The 22,611-nt window shown below is 42.0% G+C and overlaps 1 protein-coding gene across 1 annotated transcript in view; it reads right to left on the bottom strand.

Annotated features, from left to right (window-relative positions):
• Positions 1-7,364: 7,364 nt before the first annotated feature.
• rtn4r (reticulon 4 receptor) overlaps positions 7,365-22,611 on the bottom strand; it is a 63,859-nt gene continuing 48,612 nt past the window's right edge. The window contains exon 2 of the mRNA XM_033618917.2: positions 7,365-9,432. Within this exon, the coding sequence (XP_033474808.1) occupies positions 8,051-9,432 (1,382 nt within the window). The 3' untranslated portion in view covers positions 7,365-8,050. The remainder of the gene's footprint in view (positions 9,433-22,611) is intronic.

Here is a 22,611-nt window from a genome sequence, read left to right as displayed (position 1 = left end):
AGTTTGGGGCATATAAAAAGTTTTTTACAGCCTTGTAGCTGAGGTTCTGTTGTTAAATTTGATGGGCAACATCACTATATTCTTATGATCAGTGTATTGATACACACCAGGCCTTTATTAGCAGCTCTAGAGGGTTCAACAGGTTGTGTCTGACATTATGGACAGGACCCCTACTGAGATAGACCAGATCATTTTTGTTTAACCAGAAACCACCCAGAGTTGGTGATTCTTGGAACAGAGGAATGACAAACCAAGATAGTTTTTGTAAGTTTTTTTTTTTTCCTGTCTACTTAAATGAAGTGTTTTAGGATGATAAAATTACTGTTCATTTGAAAGTAGTCAGGTGGAGTTGGAGATGGTCAACACATTCTCACTATGACCTCGTCACATACCAACGTTTGGTCATGGACTTTCCACGTGCAGATACGACGTGCAAGGTACCCCGAATGCATTGGTTGTTGATGTTCTGGGAGACTGTGTTGGAGTTTTGCCTGTTATGTACATTGTTTTCTTTCAAAATTCCGTTTTCACAGGAAATTTACCATATACATAACGCCGCAAACTGATGTTTTTTTTTCTCCTTCAACAACAAATGCAGATGGTTGGGTTTAGGAAAAAAGAACAGGGTTTGGCTTTATAATCTTACGGGACATGAACACCGCTCTCCTGTGTGAAAGTCAGTGTTTGTGAATTGACGTTGTTTTTCCGTCAACAACTAACACACATGGTTGGGTTTAGGAAAAAAGAACAAGGTTTGGCTTTATAATCTTACGAGGCACGAATACCGCTCTCCTGGACAGTGGATCCAAACAGCACCCCTCCCATCCTCTCTACTCGGACTTTTGCGTCTTAACTTTCTTTCTTGTCCCACCACATTTCCTCCTGACACTCGCTGTTACAAACTATAACGGCGACCAGACATGTATCATGCCAATGTCGAAGGACAGCTTTTTTCTGTCAGTGTCTGACACCAGAAGTTACTGCTCAAGCGCCAGATTTTGACAACTTTGGAGTTCGACTGCGACTTGCGATGGCGATTTCGGGGCAGTGTCTGATTAAACAAAAAGGATCTTACTCTTTGTCAGCATTATGAAATGGATCCCTACATAGATAGATCTGTTTTTTATACTCTTAAATGAATCATCAGAACATATCCATGGCAAAAAGCCCCAAGTTGTGACAATGTAGTCTTTTCCGCTGCTGCAGGTGCAGTGTTCTTGCTCAATACTGGACCAATTTCAAAAATTGTTGTACCCATTCATCACGTTGACACAATAACATGGGAAAATAGGGTCAAGGTTAAAAAATACAGAACCTACACTTTAATGGGCTGTATATACACGCCAAAATGGACAGTCTGTCAAAATGTATGTTACATCCAAGTTATCAACTATGTTGATGTGGAAAGTGGAATTAGAGCTTAACAGTTGAGTTAGCAGTAGAGGACCACAGTAAAGGGGAATTAGCCATCCAAGGTAGGAAGAAAAGTTGGAAAAGAGTGCAGTTCTGACAACCAACTTGAAACAAAGACTAATAACCCTTCAAAATCCTTGTATTCATAACTTCCACAAATGTGCCTTGTAAGATCTGGATTTTTGGGGAGCCCTCAACCACAACCATATCATAAAATATGACCCTCCGCCTGCCAGTGGCTAGCTCTGTACATTTGGGACATCCTTTTTATATTTTCCACCATTTGCATGTTTGATTCATGCTTCCATCTAACAAAGCCACATCTGTTTTAAAAATATTACCAAAATACAAGACAAGTGAAAGTCTCACAGGAAAATCCACAGAGAGCTGTATGAAAACCAGGAATCTGCAGAGAGAATGAAGACATACAATTAGAGGGAAGTTCAGAGAGACTGTGAAATCTAATTACAGTATGTATGTGTGAATGTAGAGGGAAAATATATCCTCCATTGTGTGAATGAGATGTAATGTACTCGTGAGGGCGGATCCTTGTATCTTGCCAAATGTTCCAAATGTTAATGCCAGGAGGAACTCTAGCTTCCTCTCAGCGTGAGTCTCTCTTTCAAAGTCTCAAATCCACAGGCCTTGTGTTTGCCAGCATGGAAATGCTTCTGATGATCAAGCTAATTTAAAAGTGTGCTCTTGAAGTCAAGACACTTCATAATAATTTCATCAGAGAAGTGCCTTTAAAGTAAAAATCCAGGACAAGGACCTCTATCACAGAACCCAGTGGCGATTCCTTCCAGTGCACCAGATAAGGCTTTGACTGCAACAGCATCAGTAGTGATTTCTAAATGACAAACAGCAGCAGTGTTATGAAATAAACAGAAGAACATACAGTAGCATGAGCAGTGAGAGCCACCAAAGCTGAATCACTGAAAAACATGGAAGGAGCATCAGTGATTTAACCCTTTAGTTTCCGAAGGGACATTTTCAGACCAGATATTTTACATTTTTAAGTTTCATACATAGTGGCATAGTATAGGAGATGATCTGGGTCATCAAAAGGAGAAGGAGACTGTTGATGATGTGTCACCTAGGTGAAATGGCTGCCAAGCTGCAGACCACCACAGACTACTCCTCTACAAACAGCAACACTGGCTGTTTTTTGGTCACACTTTGCAGTGTTTCCACTAGAGTTTGTGGCACCAAACCTGGGTGTCATCTTTACTAAAAGTAGGTGTTTTTAGTCACACATTGTGATTATTCCAAGCAGCATTTGCCGCTCCAATCCGAAACTAGGTGTTTTTTAGGGACACTGACTCACTGTAGTATTTCCCCTTGGTGTTTGAGCCACAGATCACACATTGGGTCCGTCCCAAGTCTCTTATTTTTATAGTGCTGCTGCTAGCTCCTCACTTGAACCGGAAGTCGTTGAGGTCCGCCATCTTCTAGGCCGTCCCAAGTCTCTTATTTGTGCAGCGAGGAGCTAGCACTAGGAGCTAGCAGCAAGCTTTAAGCAGCTACGAGCTAGGATGGTCAAGAGCTTCCTATCTGGAAGAGTTTTTCAGCTGAATGCCATGACATATAAATACCCGCCCTCTACATCTGGCTCATTTGAATGAGATGGCGGAGAAACAGTACAAGAGTAAGTACCCGTTACATGCATTCTTTGCAATGAATTGCTGTAATTCACATACCTGCTTCAAAGAGTAATGATATTTCATGCAAGATTGTTATGTTGCAATTACGTTAATTTCAGTCACATCCCATTGCGTTGTTCATCGGACTGTTGGTGATGTGCGGCTGCTACATGCAAAAGTGTGTGACCAGAGTCATGACGGCGGGGGGTGGGGGCTACTGTTTTGGTCAGCGAATATAATGAGACTTGGGATGTACCCATAGTAACGCCAGACACTGGCTGCTTTACGGAGGTATCCATCTCAGCATAAGGTAGTAATATAATGTATGGTTTGCAGAAATGTACAATTCGAACATTTAAAAGACTGTAAGAAAGTGCGTTTCCCAGCGGTGTTGGAGCCACCGATCCTGGTTGTTTGTCACTGATCTGTCCCAGTTTTTCCAGCAGCTTCTGTGCCACCAAACATGGATGTTTTAAGCCAAAACACGATCTTTTTCAATGCCTAACCAAGCCTTTAACACAGCATTGTCCAAACATGTCAAGTTTCAAGGTATCAACCACAAAATAAGGTAGTAATATAACATATCTGTGGTTTGCAGAAATGTATGATTCAAACATTTTTCAAAGACAGCGACACATTGTAATATTTCCCAGCGGCGTTTAAGCCACAGATCACACATTGTGCGTGTTTCCCAGCAGTGTTGGAGCCACCAATCCCGGTTGTTTCTCACTGATCTGTCCCTGTTTTTCCAGCAGCTTTTGTGACACCAAACACAGATGTTTTAAGCCAAAACGTGATCTTTTTCATCGCCTTACCAAACCTTCAACAAATATATTAATTTTCAATGTGTCTGCTAAAAAATAATGTAGTAATATAACGCATCTGTGGTTTGCAGAAACTTATACTCAAAAATCTTTTCTGGAATTTCTGTTGCTATTGAGCTATCCTACTAAAGAATAAGCTAAGAAGCAGACTGCACGAAAAAACAACTCTCAAGGAGTAATAATGGTCTTGTATTTCTTATTTTCATTTTGAATAAATTTTAAAACATGAAAGGAAGAAAGAAGCGTTTTTTAAAGAATAGGCAATACTTTGTGTTTTCTGCGGCTAACTGGGATTATATGTCTTGATTTATATAATAAAATGCATTTGAGATGTACTGGAAATCATGTTGATTTATGTATGTATGTGTGTAGAAAGTATAGTTTAAAAAACCTGGATGCAAGGTTCAAATACTAACCTTTTTTGAAGCTTTTAACCACATCTCAAACATCTCTCATTTGTGGTGTCAGTACAGGTTTCATGTGTAAAAGCTATTTGTACATTTCCCACAACTGTACCAGAAGACTTGTCAAACTCTTTTACGCGTTACAATAGAGGTGTAGTTGTAGAATAGAGGAGTGGCAGGCTCTTATGCACAACAGTCATTTCAGCAGTTTAACATATGAATGGGACCCAGATAGGGAGTGCTTTTTTGATGATTGTCTGAGCAGATATACAGGAGAGCTTCGACTGAGTCACACACAATTACTTGCATCCTCTCAGCTAGCATCTGCTTGTGTATCAGGTGGTGCGACTCTGTTGGAGGGGCCTTGTTGATTTTCCCTGATGATTCGTACTCGAGATCAATATCTTCTCAGGTCCCCTTCAGTCCTCTTACTTTCCAGGGTTAATCGACGACAACGGAAAGCTCCGGGGATTTGTGGAGACCCTGCCTTCTAATCTTTTCACTTTGTGCAAGATAAAGCGAGGGCTGTTGACAAGATCTCGACTTAATTTGGTATAGAATATAAGTCGCTACGTTATCCTGGCCTGTGGACATGCCAGCATGGACCCACCGCAGGCAACTCGGCCCAGCAGAACTGTAGGACAAAGTGACATTTGAAAGCTCAAATCTTTTTTATTCAGACATTTCATAGTGTTTTCTCCATGTCAAGGAACACTACTTAATATGACGCCTTGAGGGTCTCTTCTGCTCTCAGTGTCAAAGTTTTGATATGAGGAGTCACTTTTTGAATATTCCAACAGCATTTCCATACACTGTTTAATAATTCACTTCAAATTATATGAAATGCGGCAGTGTTTGTAATATACATAACTAGGTTTAATCATATGCTGAATTTTGTTAAGCTGCCCGGGGCATTTCATTTAACATCATCATCTTACTGCATGTGCAGCAGTCACTTAAGACTTGCAAATATACTTCATGGATGGATGTTGACCTTGTTTTAAATTGCATATCATGGCGTAATCATTGAATTGTTTGATCTTTCAAAAAAGCCTTAGGAGACTGTACCACACGGCGAGGTTGCAGCTAATAAAGATCAAACACAGGCCTGATCATTTCATTTCAATATGAGTTATTCTTAGACCAATGGTTCCTTGACCAATGATCAAAGTGAAGAAAGGTTGTTACATCAGTTGAAAAAGAACAGGTGAAAAGTTCAAAATGCATATCAGTAAAAAGGTAATTTGTTTTCCATCTATTTCCGCTATTTATGTCATCCCCAACTGCCCTCACACAGCTCTTATCTGGAGTGTGTCGGGCACTGCGATGCCAACGTCCTGAAGAGGCTGTGGAGAAAACAAACAAAATCTGGACGCCTGAGGTTTGGGATGAGGCCAGATTTGACAAAGCAGTCGGCCATCGCACTCCCAACAATCCTGAAAACAATGAACACGCCGCAGTAGGCCCACCATCTGTTTGGGAGGAGGAATGCTGTTTGGCTCTCAGCGTGGTTAGTGAGACATAATATGAGCTGCTGTTATTTGCTAAATTCGAAATGCATTTTGTAAATTCAAATGCATTTTGGTCCTCATTTAGAGCAGTTTTGCTGACACAATCTTAGAATACAGTCCCGTCTAATGTAGCTTTTCTTCAGCTCATTAAAACAGTAAACCAGCAGTTGAGCACAAAAGAGCTTTTTGAGCTGTAAATATTGGTACAAGAGGTCTGGGAATTGTCTAATTTTTCTTGAGGTATTGGGGCTGCAACAAGTGATGTTTTTTTGTTTTTTTTTGTATGGATAAGTTTATTGATTTCTACAATAACCCAATGTCTTCAATTTGCTTGTTTTTGTCAATCCAACAGTTCAAAACCTATACATTTGCACAATGTGATCTCACCCCTACTTGTCATATCTTGATGTTTAGCCCCAGCATTACTACAATGATAACATGGCAGCCTTTTGTATTGTATCTTGACAGACGGGGTGGGTGGCTAGGTTTAGGCGACATAACTTGGGTATGATTAGGAAGGAAAGGTGGTGGTCTGTTGCTAAAAAACACCTGGTTTGACTGGCACAAAGATAGCTGGAAAGGCAGCAGTGTGTTGCTACAAAACCGTGTTTTAGTGGCACAAACATGGCTGGAAGGGTAGTTGTGTGTCACTACAAAACAAAGGCTTTGAGTGGCTTTAACATAGCTGGAGAGACGGAGGTGTGTCGCTATGAAGCATGGCTTTGAGTGGCTCAAACATGACTGGAAAGACAATGGTGTGTCGCCACCAAACACTTGTCCTTGAGTGGCTCAAATGGGGATGGAAAGGCAGTGGTGTCATTACAAAACCTCAAGCCGTAAGAGGCCCAAACATGGCTGGAAAGGCAGCAGTGTGTTGCTACAAAACAGTGTTTTAGTGGCACAAACGCAGCTGGAAAGGTAGTAGTGTGTCACTACAAAACAAAGGCTTTTAGCAGCTTAAACATGGCTGGAAAGACAATGGTGTGTCGCCACCAAACACCTGTCCTTGAGTGGCACAAACGCGGCTGGAAAGGCGGCCGTGTGTAGCTACCAAACACCCTGCTGTGAGGGGCTCGAATGTGGCAGGAAGGCGGCGGTGTGTCACTACAAAACACTCAGCTTTAAGTGGCACAAATGCAGCTGTAAGGCAGTGTTGCTATTAAACACTTCTCTTTGAGTGGCACAAACGCAGCTAGAAAGGTGATGGTGTGTTTGCTGGTCTTGAACACCAGTCTCCTTGGCCAAAGTCCAGTGTTTGTTGGGCCTATTCACCTCCCCTTCTAACCACCCTAAGCGGACTTTCACACTGTTTTAAACTACGTCCGTTGCTCTGAGAGTCCAGTCATGAGTTGATGGAAAGCCCAGCGTGTCACAAAGAGAGATTAAACAGGAACCTGGCATCACTATCATGACGCCAGAGGCATTATTCAGACAGCAAATTTTGATGCCCTGGGAGTGAGAAGGTGATTTGCAGTGCTATAAAAGACAAAAGCAGCAATCCTCACATTTAAAAAGCCAGAGTCCATGTCCTCTGACATGCTGAAAAATACCACACAATATCAAAAGCTCTACGAAATAAGAACTTTTATTCATAATATATTCATACTTGTACACAAGTAAAATAAAATGCATATCTATGGTTCCATTGCAATCTCCATAAACAAATCGACAGCATTCTTTTGGTAAATGCTACCCATAAACCCTTTCTTTCATGAAAATAGAACTAAAATCGGGGGAGGTAAAACATTTGTTTTTAGAAACATAAAAAAAACATAACATTACCCAACAAATGCATCACTTTGAATAAATAATGGGGGGGAGATCGTTTATCCTCATTAAACGGACCCAACATTCTTAGTGTGCGCTCTGTCTCTGATTTCCTGTTTGTTTTTTGTTTTTTTTGTTTTTTTTTCATCTTCCGGTGGTCTGTCTAAGCAGTAAAAGCTTTTGAGAGGGAAAGAGGGAGGAAGTCTCCGAAGTGTAGCTTAGACACAGTACAGTTAAGTACATAGAGAACAAACAATTTTGGGCACCAATTCATTATATACATTAGATCTGTAGTGTTCTGTAAAGGCATCCATTTTGTTAAATGTACTCTAACATCTTCATCATTGTTTGTCCTCGCCCACGCTGGGTCAACGCGACTCCTCGCTTTTCAGTCACTGTCTGTTGTAGATGTCACTGCATCTTCTGTTATCATTGTCATGAGCATCAACAATCTTGAGTCCTGTTTTTTCAGAGTGAGATCAGGAGTCCTAAGACATGGCTAGAGATATCCAGATCATGGGAATGAAGAGAAAGCGCAGCACTTGCAAATTTGAACCCCGGCCTTTGATGCAGTGGGCGTCTGATTTGGGCTTTTTGGAACACTTCTTTTTCTTTTTGTTTGACGCTGTAGATGATTCCAGATTGTCTATAAGGTCAGGGTTTAGGTTTTCCAGAGACTTGTCCAGGGTGTTGGACAACGTTCCCAGTGGTCCATCATTCTGCTTATTCTGGGTCTCGTTTTTCGTTCGTTCCGGCTCCTTATATTTAGTCTTAGACATGTTCTCCTTTTCCTTAAGGGGGTTGTTAGTGATTTGGCGGCTCTTGCCGGACAGGATGGAGGACTTGTCGTTATCTCCAAGGCAACACCTGGGAATGGTGTCACCAAGAGGATTTTCGGTGGAAGAGAATTTCCCAGACTGTCCCTTGGAGTTGAAGAGATTGGTCTGGATTTGAGGCGTTTCCACACACCCTTCCAAGTCTTCGCTTTTCAGTCGTGCCAGGTCCTTTCCTGCCAGGAACTCGGGAACATGGCACTCCAACTCAGAGCTGGAACCTTTGAAACGTTTGAACCACTCCCACAAGGTCCTCGCCCGGCAGTCACAGATCCACTGGTTCCCGTTTAAACGCAAATACTGGAGAGACACCAGTGCGTCCATGGTCTCCCCCGACAAGACAGTGAGATTATTGAAGAACAAGAACAAGGATTTCAGCTTCCCAAGATCACTAAAAGCCCTTGGCTGGACATAGATAACCCGGTTCTGGTGTAGCAGCAGCCGGTCCAGATTGATTAAGCCTCGAAACATGTTGTCTGTTACTATCTTGATCTTGTTATTGTGCAGATAGAGATAGGTGAGATTGGCAAGGTCCAGAAAGGTGTCGTCATGCAGGGTTAGAATGTTATTGTCCTGCAGGTAAAGGTACTGTAGGGAGAACATTCCTCGGAAAACCCCGACGGGGAGCTCTGACAGGCCACACCTGTGCAGGTGGAGGGTGTGCAGCTTAGTTAAGCCCCGGAAAGCTGTAGGGTTGATGGTGCGGAGGTTGCTGTTGTCTCCAATGTCCAGTTCCTCCAGTCTTTCCAAGCCATAAAAGGCTCCAGCCTCAATGTAGCTGATGTTGTTGGAGTAGAGCCAGAGAACAGTGAGATTGTGGCAAGAGCTGAAGCTGGTGGACCTCACCACCGTTAGTTTGTTGCTCTGGAGGAATATCCGCTGGCTCCGCACAGGGATCTCAGTAGGGATGGAAAACAGTCCTTGTTGTTGGCAGGCCACAGTGGGCCTGGGCTCACTGTAGCACACACACTTGGCAGGGCAGCTGACAGTTTGAGGCACAAGGTGCAGCCACATCACCAGGAACAGGAGTCGCCCCCCTACGGAGACAGAAAAAAAAGACGGAGGGTTAGAAAAAAACATGTATGTAAATATCAAAAGTCACAGTTCTAATATAGTTGCAGACATCTGTAGACACAGATGAATTCAGGTCAGGATGTAATATGCATAAACCCTTGAAAGAACACAGTACATTTTAATCAGACAACATAATTGGGAATCAGCCTGAAATAGACGTGCAGTTCTTGACTGAAAATACATTTTTAAAACACTGAGGATATATTGGCAATATTTAAAGACACCATTCATGCCATCAAATTAGATAACTGACAAAAGACAAAGCATTTTGTGTAACCTTCAGCACATTATCACAGAACAGGGAATCCTCAACACAACAGTGATTCAGCACGTATTCTACCAGTGATGTTATCTGGATCTGGGGACACATATTCTCCCTGCTGCCTCTGCTGACGTGAGGACCGAAACAGCTGTAGAGAGTCAAATGAAAGCTGGCTCATTCAAAATAGGGTGGGTGGCTTTTATGTGGAATTAGCTTGCTCTAATAGGGCGGACATAACTAATGGTGTTTCGGCGTTCCTGAGGTTGACATTTAGTCTGACGCTGGGAGATAAGCTTTCATGCCAAGCTAAGAGATTGATGCCTGGGGCCAAGGTGGAAAGAGCGCTACAGAGACCCTGCTAGAGTTTCCACTGTGCAGCCATGACTGAAGTATTTTTTCTGAGTGCAGCATGAAGATGAGATATACAGGAGGTGGGGTAGCACTCAGGGCGAAGCTTGTAAAGATCCTTGCATGTGTTTGCCCTGAAGGCATCCATGTTTAAAATAAGGCGTATTCCGCATTTGCTCGCATTAATTATTTCTGCTCGTCCTCTGCTGTGGATCATCTTGCTTCACAGTGCCACGGTGAGTGAAGGAGACTGGATTACCACATGGGAATGATCACTTCCGATATTACACAGTTGTAGGTACAGCTCTGGTGAAGAGTGAAGAATGAAGAGCATCCATTGGGGCTTGCACATTCCTTCATGTAGAGATGATGGTGTCAAAGTGTCTCAGGCATGTCTAGCAGCAGCACATAATGGCAGGTACTCCTCCAAATCTCTGAATCCTCTCAACTCCTGTCCTTACTGAGGATTTCCAATCTCTGCTCCCATGCACATGTGAGGAATCCCAGGCTTGCGGGCATGACAGGTAGCGAGGCTCTGGAAAATGCATGAGCCTTACTCAGCCCTCCCTCCGTCTGTCCCGCTCTCCCTCTTCTCATTCCCCTGCAATGTGTTGCGGTGCAGCTCATCTCTGGACCTTGTTAAACGGAGCTCTGGTGTGGCCTGACAGCAGCCCTCTGCTGCACTTTCCTTCCAATCTCCCTGCTCAGCCGTCAGACTGCCACCGGAAAGCTGTCAAGACTTTCCACTCTTTCTGCATCGCAGCACTTTTCCCTCAGCACTGCCTAACAATAGCCATATTTTATCGCACAGCACGCTTCGTGTATCTCCTCTGCCGTCTTCATTTTTTCCCCCCTCTGCTGTCTATTCATTAACAGGCTATTTCCACCCACGCGTTGCATGTCAAAGCCTGGTTTCCTCAGCTCTCGGCATAATATGTCTTGTCTTTGTTAGCATCTGTTGAATGACAGCATAAGCCCCACAATGTCATCAACTCCGTCCCAATTATTTTTTTGCTCACTCACAGCGTCTTCTCATCTGCACCGCGTTGATTGCATTACCAGATGTTGCAAACATATATCTGCTTGTCACGGCTCCCTGACATCTTTCTGCTATGTCTCTTACATTATCACATTGCTGAATAACCTCTGCATGACTTCACAGTTAAACTCTCACCTTCCACTCTAGAGATTTGTATCTATGTACAGCTGATGTTGTGAGGGCTGTGTTCACACCATTTATCGGTCAGCAATGTTGGTCTTTCCCCTTTTGTTTTCATCACTACTTTGTTGTCTCTGCTCCAAATCTAAATCGTAGGAGAGATTACATAAAAAGGAACTAGTGCTTTGCTGTTTCTCCTCACAGCTGTTGTTTACACAAACTTAAATATCTTAAAATACAGCAACAAGGTTGTGGGTGAAAAAAGAAAAAAAAAATCCATTCCTTATCGTCTTCTGCCAGCTTTGGTTTCAACACTTAATCTTCTCCTATCTGCTGTGTCAAAACATCGCTCCCAGCACCGCCTTCCTGTTCCAGACCCTGTCAGTGGCCTCTCTTCTGAGAGCTATATTATTGTACAGTACCAATCATCACTCTGTTTAAGAGCAGACAAGCCTCTTTGTTTCCTCCCGACTGACACTGTAGCCCCTTCAGCTTTGAGTAGAGTACATCACATCACCCCCTCCCTCTCCTCCAGGACAAGCACTTCTATTTACAATGGGAGCCTGACAATATATGGCAGGTTAAAGAATTGCGGGCGACCAGTATTCTGGGGTGATACAACTTCCCTGCTGGACTAATTGAATTGTCTGTCAAAACAAATTCTCCAAAATCTTGTAATCCCCCTGAGGACACTCTGGTTAGGACATCACATTGAGCTGATAATGGTCTTCTACCAAAAAAAGTTGGATATTGGGCTTTCAGTGTTCTTTGCTTGGATCAAAAAGGTGAAGATTTAACTCAGCCAGCTTCAGACGAAACAATGTAAAGGACCTGCAGTGAATAAACGAGGAGGCATGAGTTTTGTCCCATGGACAGAAACAAAGATTACATACTGAGAGAAAAAAAAATTGGGCATTAAGTAAAATAAATGGAGATAAGTAATATCAGCCGACCGCAAATTCAGTCTAAGGCAGCTTGAGGACATTACATCCCAGTGTTGTATTTCTAAGATCACCTACACTGGGACCAAGATCAAGACCAAGACCAAGGGAAGGCAAATCCTATGCTTATTATAAAATATAGAACATGCTAAAAATTCAATTTAACCATCTTTCAGTGAACTACAATGTATTACAACGTATAAGACATGAGCTCCCCTGAAAACATGATTTGTAAAATTTTTAGTAATCTCTAAAATATTGATGATGTGCTATTTTTTTGCCATCCATTTCTGTTTTTCCATATCTTCCTCGTAATATTAATCATGCATAAAATAAGGCTGTTATTGATGGCGTTCCCTCTGTTTTAAAGTGAAGGCCATAGAATGCTGTGGAGTTGACATTTGTTTGTAGGCTGACGCAGAAGTTAATGTCGCCCTGGTTCCCTCGTCAAAAAGCCAAAGGGATTTTCCCAGTGGATTTTGGATAAGCTCTGTGGCTAATAAAAGTTTATGACTGGCATGTTTTGTTCAACAAGATAATCCTAACAGATTAACACTTCTTTTGTGATTTTTAAAGAATAAATCCCAGAAGTAAAAAGTTAACATACGACTATAAACTAGCAACACCATGGACGCATGACTTCACTTCACCACCACAACAAGGCTGTATGGCTGTGTCAAGCGTCTGTAGTCTCATTTAGCCACCTGTTAGCAACACATTCTATAAGACACCTAAAGGCTTCACAGTTTAATAGTGGGGTATTAACTGCTGTATTTCATGTTGTTGAACAAAACGTTAAAGTCTCTTAAGCTTGTGTTACCACAGACCTTTTTTCGGGCATCTAACAAAACAAACAAAAAAAATCCATTGACCTCAACACAAGAGAACCACAAGTGCTAAAATGCTAACTCATTTCCAGGTTTTATTACTCATTCCTGCACCAGTGAACAGTTTTATTTACTGTTAGCACTGTGATGGGTGTTAATGAGGACCAGATCGTGGGTGGCTGTGGCTCAAAGGTAGAGCGAGTTGTCCACTAATTGGAAGATCAGCAGGCTCCTCCAGTCTGCATATCGAAGTATCCCTGGGCAAGATACTACATGAGATACCCAAAATTGCTCCCGATGGCCGTTCATCTGTGTTTACAACACTGAATTCTTACTGAGTAGCAGGTGGCAGCATGTGTGGTAGCCTCAGCCACCAGTGTGTGAAAGCGCTTTGAGTGGCTGGACTAGAACGACTAGGAAGACGCTATACAAGTGCATTTACCATGTATCCCTTGTAGGCAGCCTGGTCTATCTTTTTTCGTGTTTATGCTTATGTGTGTGTATGCATGAATGTGTTTTGCTGTTTGACCTTTCTGAGTCTTATTTTTGCCGATAAACTACAGGATAGAGTACATCAGTCTGCAAGGTATACTCTCCCTGCTTTAGTTGTCTATATTATCATACTGTGATGTTTGGTTTTTAGACTAGTGTGGAGGTTTGATGTGGTCATTAACTGATTATCATATATCAGATGTACTGACATAAAACCAGCAGGCGTACATGCTTGCAGCTATGAATGTTTCCTTGCAACAAGAGTATAAGTCAGTCCTCTCTTTGGGGCATGAAGTCCCTCGAAATTCACGGTATACTTCACACACTGCCATCTTTATTCAGCATTCCTGTTTTGCACAAGCACTTTAGTAATACACCTGCAGCTGTGGTCTTGACAGGTCTTAAAATAAAATCAAGAGTTCTCTTTGTCTGAGACTGAGAAAAGGAAGAGTAAAAATGTGATGGAGAGCAGACTGGGACGTTCAAAAAGTGGTCTTGAGACCAAGAGTGATCTGGACTACTACAACACTGCTACATTCAGTAGCAAAACAGAAAGATGCCCACAGGAGTGGTATAAGTGGGCACAGACAGCTTTGTTTACTTACTGTACGAGTGCATCACTTAGCCAGACTCCTCGCTCATTTGCAAGTGTCCCTGGCATGTTTTGAAGCTCTAAACCAACTCTCAGCGCTCCTTTGTCTTATTGTGAAAATACAACACACACATAAACCCTTCCTCATGCTCTGAAACCTGCAAAGAACACAGAGGGCATGTTGGGACAGCACATTCAGGAGGCCTCCGATTCATCACGGTGGCTTTATTTTGAAGGGCTGGGGGATTGGGCAGGGACGGCAGACATGACAGTCTTATCCCCTCGGCCCAGAGTGGAAGTGATGTCTCTGTCAGAGATGAATCACAGCGGTTCTCCAGAGGGACCTCCTGGCCTCTTTCTGAAATCATACATTATTGTGTTGCTCAGAGGCGAGCCTGCATTTATTATAGTCATGATCCCCTCTCTAAGGTCATGTATCTTGTGTGAGTCTATCCATGCATACATAAATTGTTTTTATATCATGTTGAAAGGAATTACTTGGAGAAACTGTATAGGATATGACAGTTGTATGAAGCCCGAATTTCAACACAGGCGATGCAGCTATAAATGACTTTGTGAACCGAAAGTAATAAAAGGGCAATAACTCGGTGCAGGCTCGCAAACTCACAAATTTCTTATGAGGAGTGAACACACAAATGTGAAGATTACATTCTTCTTCTTCTTCTTCTGAGAAAATATTTTCTTTTCAAAGACCTACTTTTGTGTTCTTTTTAAAACTGCACTTTGACTCTATGCTTCATTATTTTAAGGGGTCGGAATTCTACTTTTCCAAGTTTGGCATTTATACTTTAGCTAGACAGACAGTCAGACTGGGACGCCACTATTTTTTGTATCAATTATTATCAGACTGTTTTTGTCTGTGTTGAATTTGATTTCTCTTTTCCCTCTCATGCCCGTCATCAGTCGCTGACTGTTCTGCTTCCTTCTGCTCTCCCTTCTGGTACTCCGAGTTGCCATTTTTTTCCTGAACAAACAAATATGACATGTGGTCAGCCTGGCTATCTAGCCATGATAAATCCTTTTAAACTGAGCACAAAGCAGGTAGTTAGCTATGTACAAAATGTTCCTGAGGAACACTCACCCCGAACATCAGCAGTTTTATCACCCTTGATGACTATGACTGGCTTGTGACAAACAGTCCTGAACATTGCTTCACCAGGACTTTTCTCAGATAAGTGGGATCAGTCAGACACTTCTCCTGAGACTTAAAGGGGCAGTTCAGGCTTAAATCAAAAATACACATTTTTCCTCTCACCTATAGTGCTATTGATCAGTCTAGATTGTTTTGGTGTGAGTTGCCTGGAGTTGGAAACATCGGCTGAAGACATGTCTGCTCTCTCTGTCCAATATAATATGACTAGATGGCACTCGGCCTGTGGTGCTCAAAGTGCCAAGAAAATGCACTTGAAAAACTCAACAGCAATGTCTCTTTCCAGAAATCATGACTTGATTACTCAAGATGATCCACAGACTATGTTGCAAGCAGTTTCACGTAGGAACTATTTCCTTTCTGCGGAACTAAACTCACCAACTGTATTACTGTGCAGAAAAAAGCGTACATCTTCTGCTAGCTCACATTGCACCACTGAGTTAGCCCGACTTTAGAGCTCAGCAGAGGAGGACACCATTAACATTTACATTTCCTGTGTCATGAGCACAAGCCTCTCGTCCATGAGTAGATGCTTCCCAGCTGACATCAGACAGAAGTTAGACTCCTATGTGGCACGGACATTAAATTTTGATTGGAATGAAAATCAGCTTGACGCTATTTTAAATGTCTAATGACAATAAAATTCCTAGATGAAACTGCTCACAACAAGGATTATCTTAAATTATCGGGTCATGATTTCTGCAGAGAGACTTTGCTGTTGAGTTTTTCAAATGTATTTTTGGTGATTTCAGCATAACAAACCAAGTGCCATCTAGTTCTATTATATTCGAGAGAGGGTAGACATGTATATGACTGTATCTCCAGCACTCAGCAACTTGCACCAAATCAATCTAGACTGATAAATAGTGCTATGAATAAAAGGAATAATATGTATTTTTGATTTGCGGGTGAACTGTCCCTTTTAATCTGTTGTAGAACGTTACACACACACACACAGTCCATCACTCTTTTTATGAGCCACAAAGTGGTCCATTTACTACAAGAGTGTGGAACAATAGAGAAACTGGACAAAAATTCATGTTTTTAACTCCTGAGTGATTTATCAAGCCTTCATTTTCAGCCCTGATGAGATTTAAGTGATGCCATCCTGGAAGCTAAAGCAATTCATATGTACTCTCATTACTGTAAATTAATCCCTTTTGTCTACTTAAACTTTCTGGAGTGCCTTACATTTCAGAGCTTCTACTTTCGCTCAAGTAGAGGACTACTTTTCAAAGTCGAGAATTACGGAATAGCCTACAGTTACACTGTCATGGCAGACCAGGAGAATATTCCATTTAAGTTTGCTTTGAACCTCTTTTCCCCTCATAAGCCTGTGAAAAAAGTTTTATTAAAGAGAAGAAATGGTCCTCACTTTCAAGAGCATCACTGAATTGCAGAGGGATTGGTAGGTAGGGCATATTCATATGGAAAAGGTTGTGATCAGAAGACAGCATTGGCCCTTTTATGGTTACCACATTCACCCCGTCACAGTGTTCAAAAGAGCTACTTTTCTTCTTTGACTCAGTTTTCAGCACAATTATTCTTACTTCAAGGTCAAATGTTTCTTCACTTTTTTTACCTTTATCTTGTCTAATTCCACTTCTTACTGGTGTCTATGATGTGATTCTGGTTTGAAAGTGTACAGCTACAAAGTTGCCTATATTTTTGTATCTCAATGGAAACACGAGTCAACTTGAACCCTTACAAAACACATACACACACAAAGACAGATTTGCGCATGCCCTTACAACATTGATGAACCAGATGCTATGATCTTAAATAAAGATGCACACATCAGATCAAACAGGTTATTTAGGACATGACGGACTAGAGAGTGGAGCTGAAATCCCTTGCTAACCATGGAGTGTTGCAGGGGCATCAGTGGCGGCTTCAGCATGCAGACGAGGACACAATTAGAAGACGAACAGGGGGGACAGATGAGGTCCTGTTTGACACACATCTGACACAGCACTTGCCCAAGCAGATGGCTCATGAATAAATGAGGGAACCGGAGGTCGGCAGGCAGAAGGAAAAACAGAGCCAGGCAACAGTGTGTGTTTGGAAAAAAAGAGGGTCTATATGGATCTATATGCATGTATGTGCACATGCATTCATGTCTGAGACAAAGAGGCAGGGGCCTGGACATATCCTGACAGCGAGAGAATGAGCTTGTAATCAGGGGGGCTGTCGGATCGAATCCCTCCTCGACTGGCAAACAATTGGAGTCAAAAGTGGAAATGAAGAGTTCTCCCTTTCAACAACTGACATCAAATTACCATCGACCCTTTAGTGATGCACTGACCTCCCAGCTGCTCAAATCTCCACTCAGCGGGATATCAGTCAACTGTGTGGTCTCAACATTTACAAACTGTTGTTGCTGTCTGCGATGGTGAGAAATAACTTTCTATACTTAGATACAGTTGTTCAGTATTTATACTTTACTTTACTTTTATATCACTTTATTGTTTTACTTCAGAACATTTCATAGCCAAATGTTCTTTTCACTCAACAGCTTCAGCAGCTATAGTTAACAACTATAGTTAACAAACTCAGCTCATAGAATATTGTAAATTATGAAAGATTAAATCACCTAATAATAAAGATTAAAACGAGGATAAAAATTCAAATTAGCTGCACATTAACCAGCTGCACCTTTAAATGCTGCCTGCACTTAAATGCTCCGGTAATAGAAATTAACACTGACATTCTGTCTTGATATTGATACTAGTAACATACTTTTGACTCAAGTGCTGTTAATGCATTTTGTTCTTTTAAGAAGATTAGGGGTTGATTCTTTCTTGTAATGGAGCATTTTGCATTGAGGTATTGCTTAAAGGAGCTGTATGTGACATTCAGAGCATTAATATAGCAGCAAACCACTATTTGCTATGTACAGATCAGAGTTGGGTATAACGCATTACAAAGTAACGTAGGTAACAAGGTAATGTTACAAAGTAACACGTTAGAGTACTTTGATTACTTTTTGCAGTAACGAGTAACCTAACGCGTTAGTTTGCTGTTTGAGTAATCAAATACTTAAGTACAATTTCAAACAAGACATCAGTTACTTCCATTACTTTTAGAACGCTGGTCCTTCAGCTCCGAAACAGCAACGGCTGTCATTTGGTTCTAATAACGGGGATAACGTTAACTGTCTAACTAACTATCAGTCTGAAAGAAGCCACGGAGCTTGTGGCTCGCTACATGGTCGGAGAAATGCTGCCGTGTCTACGGTGGAGTCTAAACAGGTGGAGTAGGACTCTCTGATAGACATATTTCAGACTCAGGACTTGCATTATGCCTGGTACACGCTACACGCTGGTACTCACCAGTTATTCCCGGTCGTCTTTCACGGCATGTGTGATGTCATCGGGTTATTTTTGTCCTATTTTTTATTACTTTCACTATTATTTGAGTCACTGTGTCTGTTCACGTGCCAGCCGACATGTTGTTGTCGTCACCTAAAAGTGTCAGCAGATGGCAGGAGCTACATTTGAAGCGCCATATGTAAATTGTCAAGCTACTGTATCTTCCACAGGAAGTTCTGACAAATGTTTCAGAATAAGAGTCTATTTAGAAAATGGAGGGATTCTCTCAGCCGAGGTTATAAGGGGTTTTTAATTTGAAACAAGTGTTGAGTTTGAAATGACGGTGCGATATGTTAACTTTACAAAGACAACGGAGCAGATAAAAAGTAAATATATAAACACACAGAGGGATTAATAAATAACGGACCGTCTGTAATGTAGTCTGTTTCAAATGAAGCTGGGAGCCTCTGCAGTTGTGGTGAGTAAAAGCCCCGCCACTATTTCTTAATGTTATTACTTTATGTCCGACCGTGAGGATGTACCATTGTTTGCTAGCTTGATGCTAATGACAGTAACGTTAACTCAGCGGGTTGACAAAGTGCCTCTGCTGTTTCACACCATCATTTCCCTCTTTTACTCTGTGTGGTAACATCCCTAGAGGAAATATTAAAAACGCTGGGGTGGTGTTGTCATACAGTTGTCTACGGCAGCAGATCGCTTTGTGTTTCTACTGGTCAAAGTGACGGCTGTGATGGGAGAACTGGATCTCAGTGAAGGGCAAGTGGTCCATAACTTTAATTTTGGAGACAAAAAAATGTAGGCTTAGCGCCCTGTGGTCCGTTGCCCAATAGGAAATGTAGAATACTCAGAAGTACTTTAAAGTGCTTGAATTACTTTTCTCAGGGAGTAACGTTGGAAGTACTTCTAAAGTAATTGAGTTACTTTACTCAGGTAGTATCGCAGTAAATTAACTGGTTACTTTTTTAGAAAGTAACGCAGTAACGTACTTTGATTACTTTTAAAGTAACCCTTACCCAACACTGATACAGATATAGTAGAGTAATGGCATCCTGAGCCAAAAATAAAGTCATGCTACCTCTGTGTGTTGTAATCAACCCTTCTCTATTCATTGTTGTGTAGATGGCCCAGCTACACATGCATCCTAGTGAAGTGTTTCCCAACTGTGGGAGTGACTTTAACTGACTTACGAATGTGTTAAGTTTGTATTTCTAAGTACAGTGATTTTCTGGTACAGATCTTTTATTTTGAAGAGCCATTTCCTGCTGTAGCTCGAATGACTAATGGATAGCTACTTTGCAGAGACAGCAAACTAGCTCGACAATATGGCCAAACGCAAGCATGACACTTAATGTATTAAACTGTGTGGAACTTGAACTAATGACGAAAGAGAAATCTGGACCCTGTGGCTGGACCAGATGGGAACCACTGTCATAGTGCATGTGAGTTCCTGTGAGTGCTTCCCACTGGCTCGCTAAATGCCGCCAGTCTGCACTGTGTTCATACGGTGGTCACAACTGATATCAGGACGTCGGCGTCATGTAAGAAGGACTGTGCTGAATACCATTTTTGGAGCTTCAAAGCTTCATTAATAAATACCTGCAAATATGTGTAGCCTAGACAAGACACGGTAGGACCCCGGGGATGGGATCATATTCATAAACATTAATCAACCACCTGAACTCAACCCAACTTTGGTAGAACCATAGTGCTTTAAGAAAGTAATTAATAACTCGGAACAGCTGAGGTCAGGCTGCATCACCAGATGCAAGTACTTCACTACAGTTGCCACCTCCGGATAACCATCTGCAATTCATCTCACCTGTTCCTTTCCCTTGTCAGACAGCCAATTTAAGTGCCTGAATGGGGGGTCAATGACTGCGGTGAGGACGCTGGCTTCAATCGTGTGTGACACTTGCCACTTCTTTTCAGTTTCCTCCACCATTTTACTGGTGGAAAAACAAAAAAAACAAAGCATTCGCATACTGTTTTGGATGTCATTTACCATGGCAGTGTCTGAAGCTTCGACACACTCGGGCAAGCCCTACCTGGAAGCGTAGCAACCACCCTCCACTTTTCCCTTTGGTTAACAATGTTAACTCAGCACTATGGTTGTTTGCATTGCTTATGGAGTAAGCACCGTTAGCTGCTAGCCAACAGCTCAGCCACCACCATGTTGAGAGCTCTGAGTGTCACATTCAGCTCCTTTAAGATCACTCTAGTGATTTAGTGTTGCACTTCTATCAAATTTGCAGAAGGGGACAGCAAAAGCTCCAAAAACAATTGATCCCACAACCACACAACTTAATCAATTATCAGGCAGGAAGGGCCTACTGAAGGATGGATAATGCCCATGTCTTTCAAACTCCATGACAGTTTGTATTGCAGGCTTCCTGTTACAAATTTGTGGTCTATAAGCCAAGGTTGAATTACTCCAGTGTTGTCACCTGGAAAATTTCTCAGACCTAACAAAGCTCCTCCAGAGCCACAGGAAGCATTATTCAGCTGTTTCCACCGGCTGTGTAGTACTCCTCATGACGATTAAACAGTCTGTGACATGTACAATTGCTGTTAGTAAAGGATGGATACTCCTTACACGACTGACTGTTTATATGGGTAGCACTCCTACAACTATCAATCACCTTAGTTGCTAAAATGACAATGCTTTTTCTTCTTAGGTGCATTTAAAGATAGCTGAAATGGAGTTAGGTATGCTTAAATGCCACTGCAGAGGATTAATTGTCGTGTGGTGGCAAAGCGCCACTGGATTAGGGGGCAAAAATGGCACATTCCTCACAACTCTATTGTATAGTTGGCAGCAAACCAAGTCGCCCTCAGTGCTGCTACAGCTCACTATGAAATGTTCCACGGGAGGTGTTGGGAGTCAAGTCTACCCGTGAGGTTTTGCAGAATGGCTCAAATCCAGCTTTGTGCCCGCCTCCACATGTCACAGACATGGGCAATTTCCACATGTGAAACCATGTAAAATGCATAATTCAAGTATCGTAAGCTGAAAATAATGCAGGCATCCGCCGAGCATGAGTGTGTGGGGGTGTCCAGATGCACTCTTCAGGCCACAGAGGAGCGGAAATTCGGAATGCCCTACTTTGGGTTTTGTACCGTGCGGGCTGCCAGTAGTGCAGCCAAGCATTTTTGCTTAACAGAGTGTATAAGGCTTTATCTTATCTACACATGGCTGGAGAGAAAATAAATGAGGGTAGCTGCTACAGTACATGTCCCATGTGTCTTGGTGTTGCTTTGCTCTCAGGCAGACTTTAGCACAGGTGTTAACAACATTTAGGGAGGCATCCTTTTTTTGTTTAAAACAGAATGTGTCATCCTCCTCAAGTACTTAAGAGGATTTGTGTGAAAATCTATCCGCGAAGAAATACACACAAATGAGGAAACAGCATTATATCAGTTGGGACTTGAGCTCGTACAGTATAGTATCAAGTTCTCCAGCTGAGTGCTTTATAATTGAACTATGAGCTATGTTTGCTCCTTCCTATATGTCATTCTTTGTCTCATGGCTCAGCTACTTCGAAATGTCATTGTTTTGTATATGAATCATACTGCACTGTATATTTATTCATGTTTGAGTAAATGTTTTCTGCATGTCTAAGTACACCAATTTCTGGTGTCATGAAATTGCACATATGTAACCCATGTTAATTGTTAGCCAACTGATTAATTAAAAAGCCTGTGCCTTCAGGAGCACATGTTTGAAGAGGGTGATGAACAGCTATGTAATTCCATGGAACAGCAACTACGTCATCAAACACACTGCTCTCATCCCATATCTTCTCAGGTTCATGTCCTATACTCTATTAGTGTCTGGGCTACAGAAAACAAATTTCAGAGGGAAATAGCAGATCACGATGGGACATATTTCCCTATATAGAGAAATGGAGATGTGGCAGTGTCCATCAATCTATCCATCCATTTTCAACCACTTATCCGAAGCCGGGTCACGGGGGCAGCATTCCAGATGTGCCTCTCCACACCAACACTTTCCAGCTCC

Source organism: Epinephelus lanceolatus, chromosome 9, assembly GCF_041903045.1.
Source record: "Epinephelus lanceolatus isolate andai-2023 chromosome 9, ASM4190304v1, whole genome shotgun sequence".
Classification (NCBI taxonomy): Eukaryota; Metazoa; Chordata; class Actinopteri; order Perciformes; family Serranidae; genus Epinephelus; species Epinephelus lanceolatus.
This window is presented reverse-complemented; position numbering and strand designations above follow the sequence as displayed.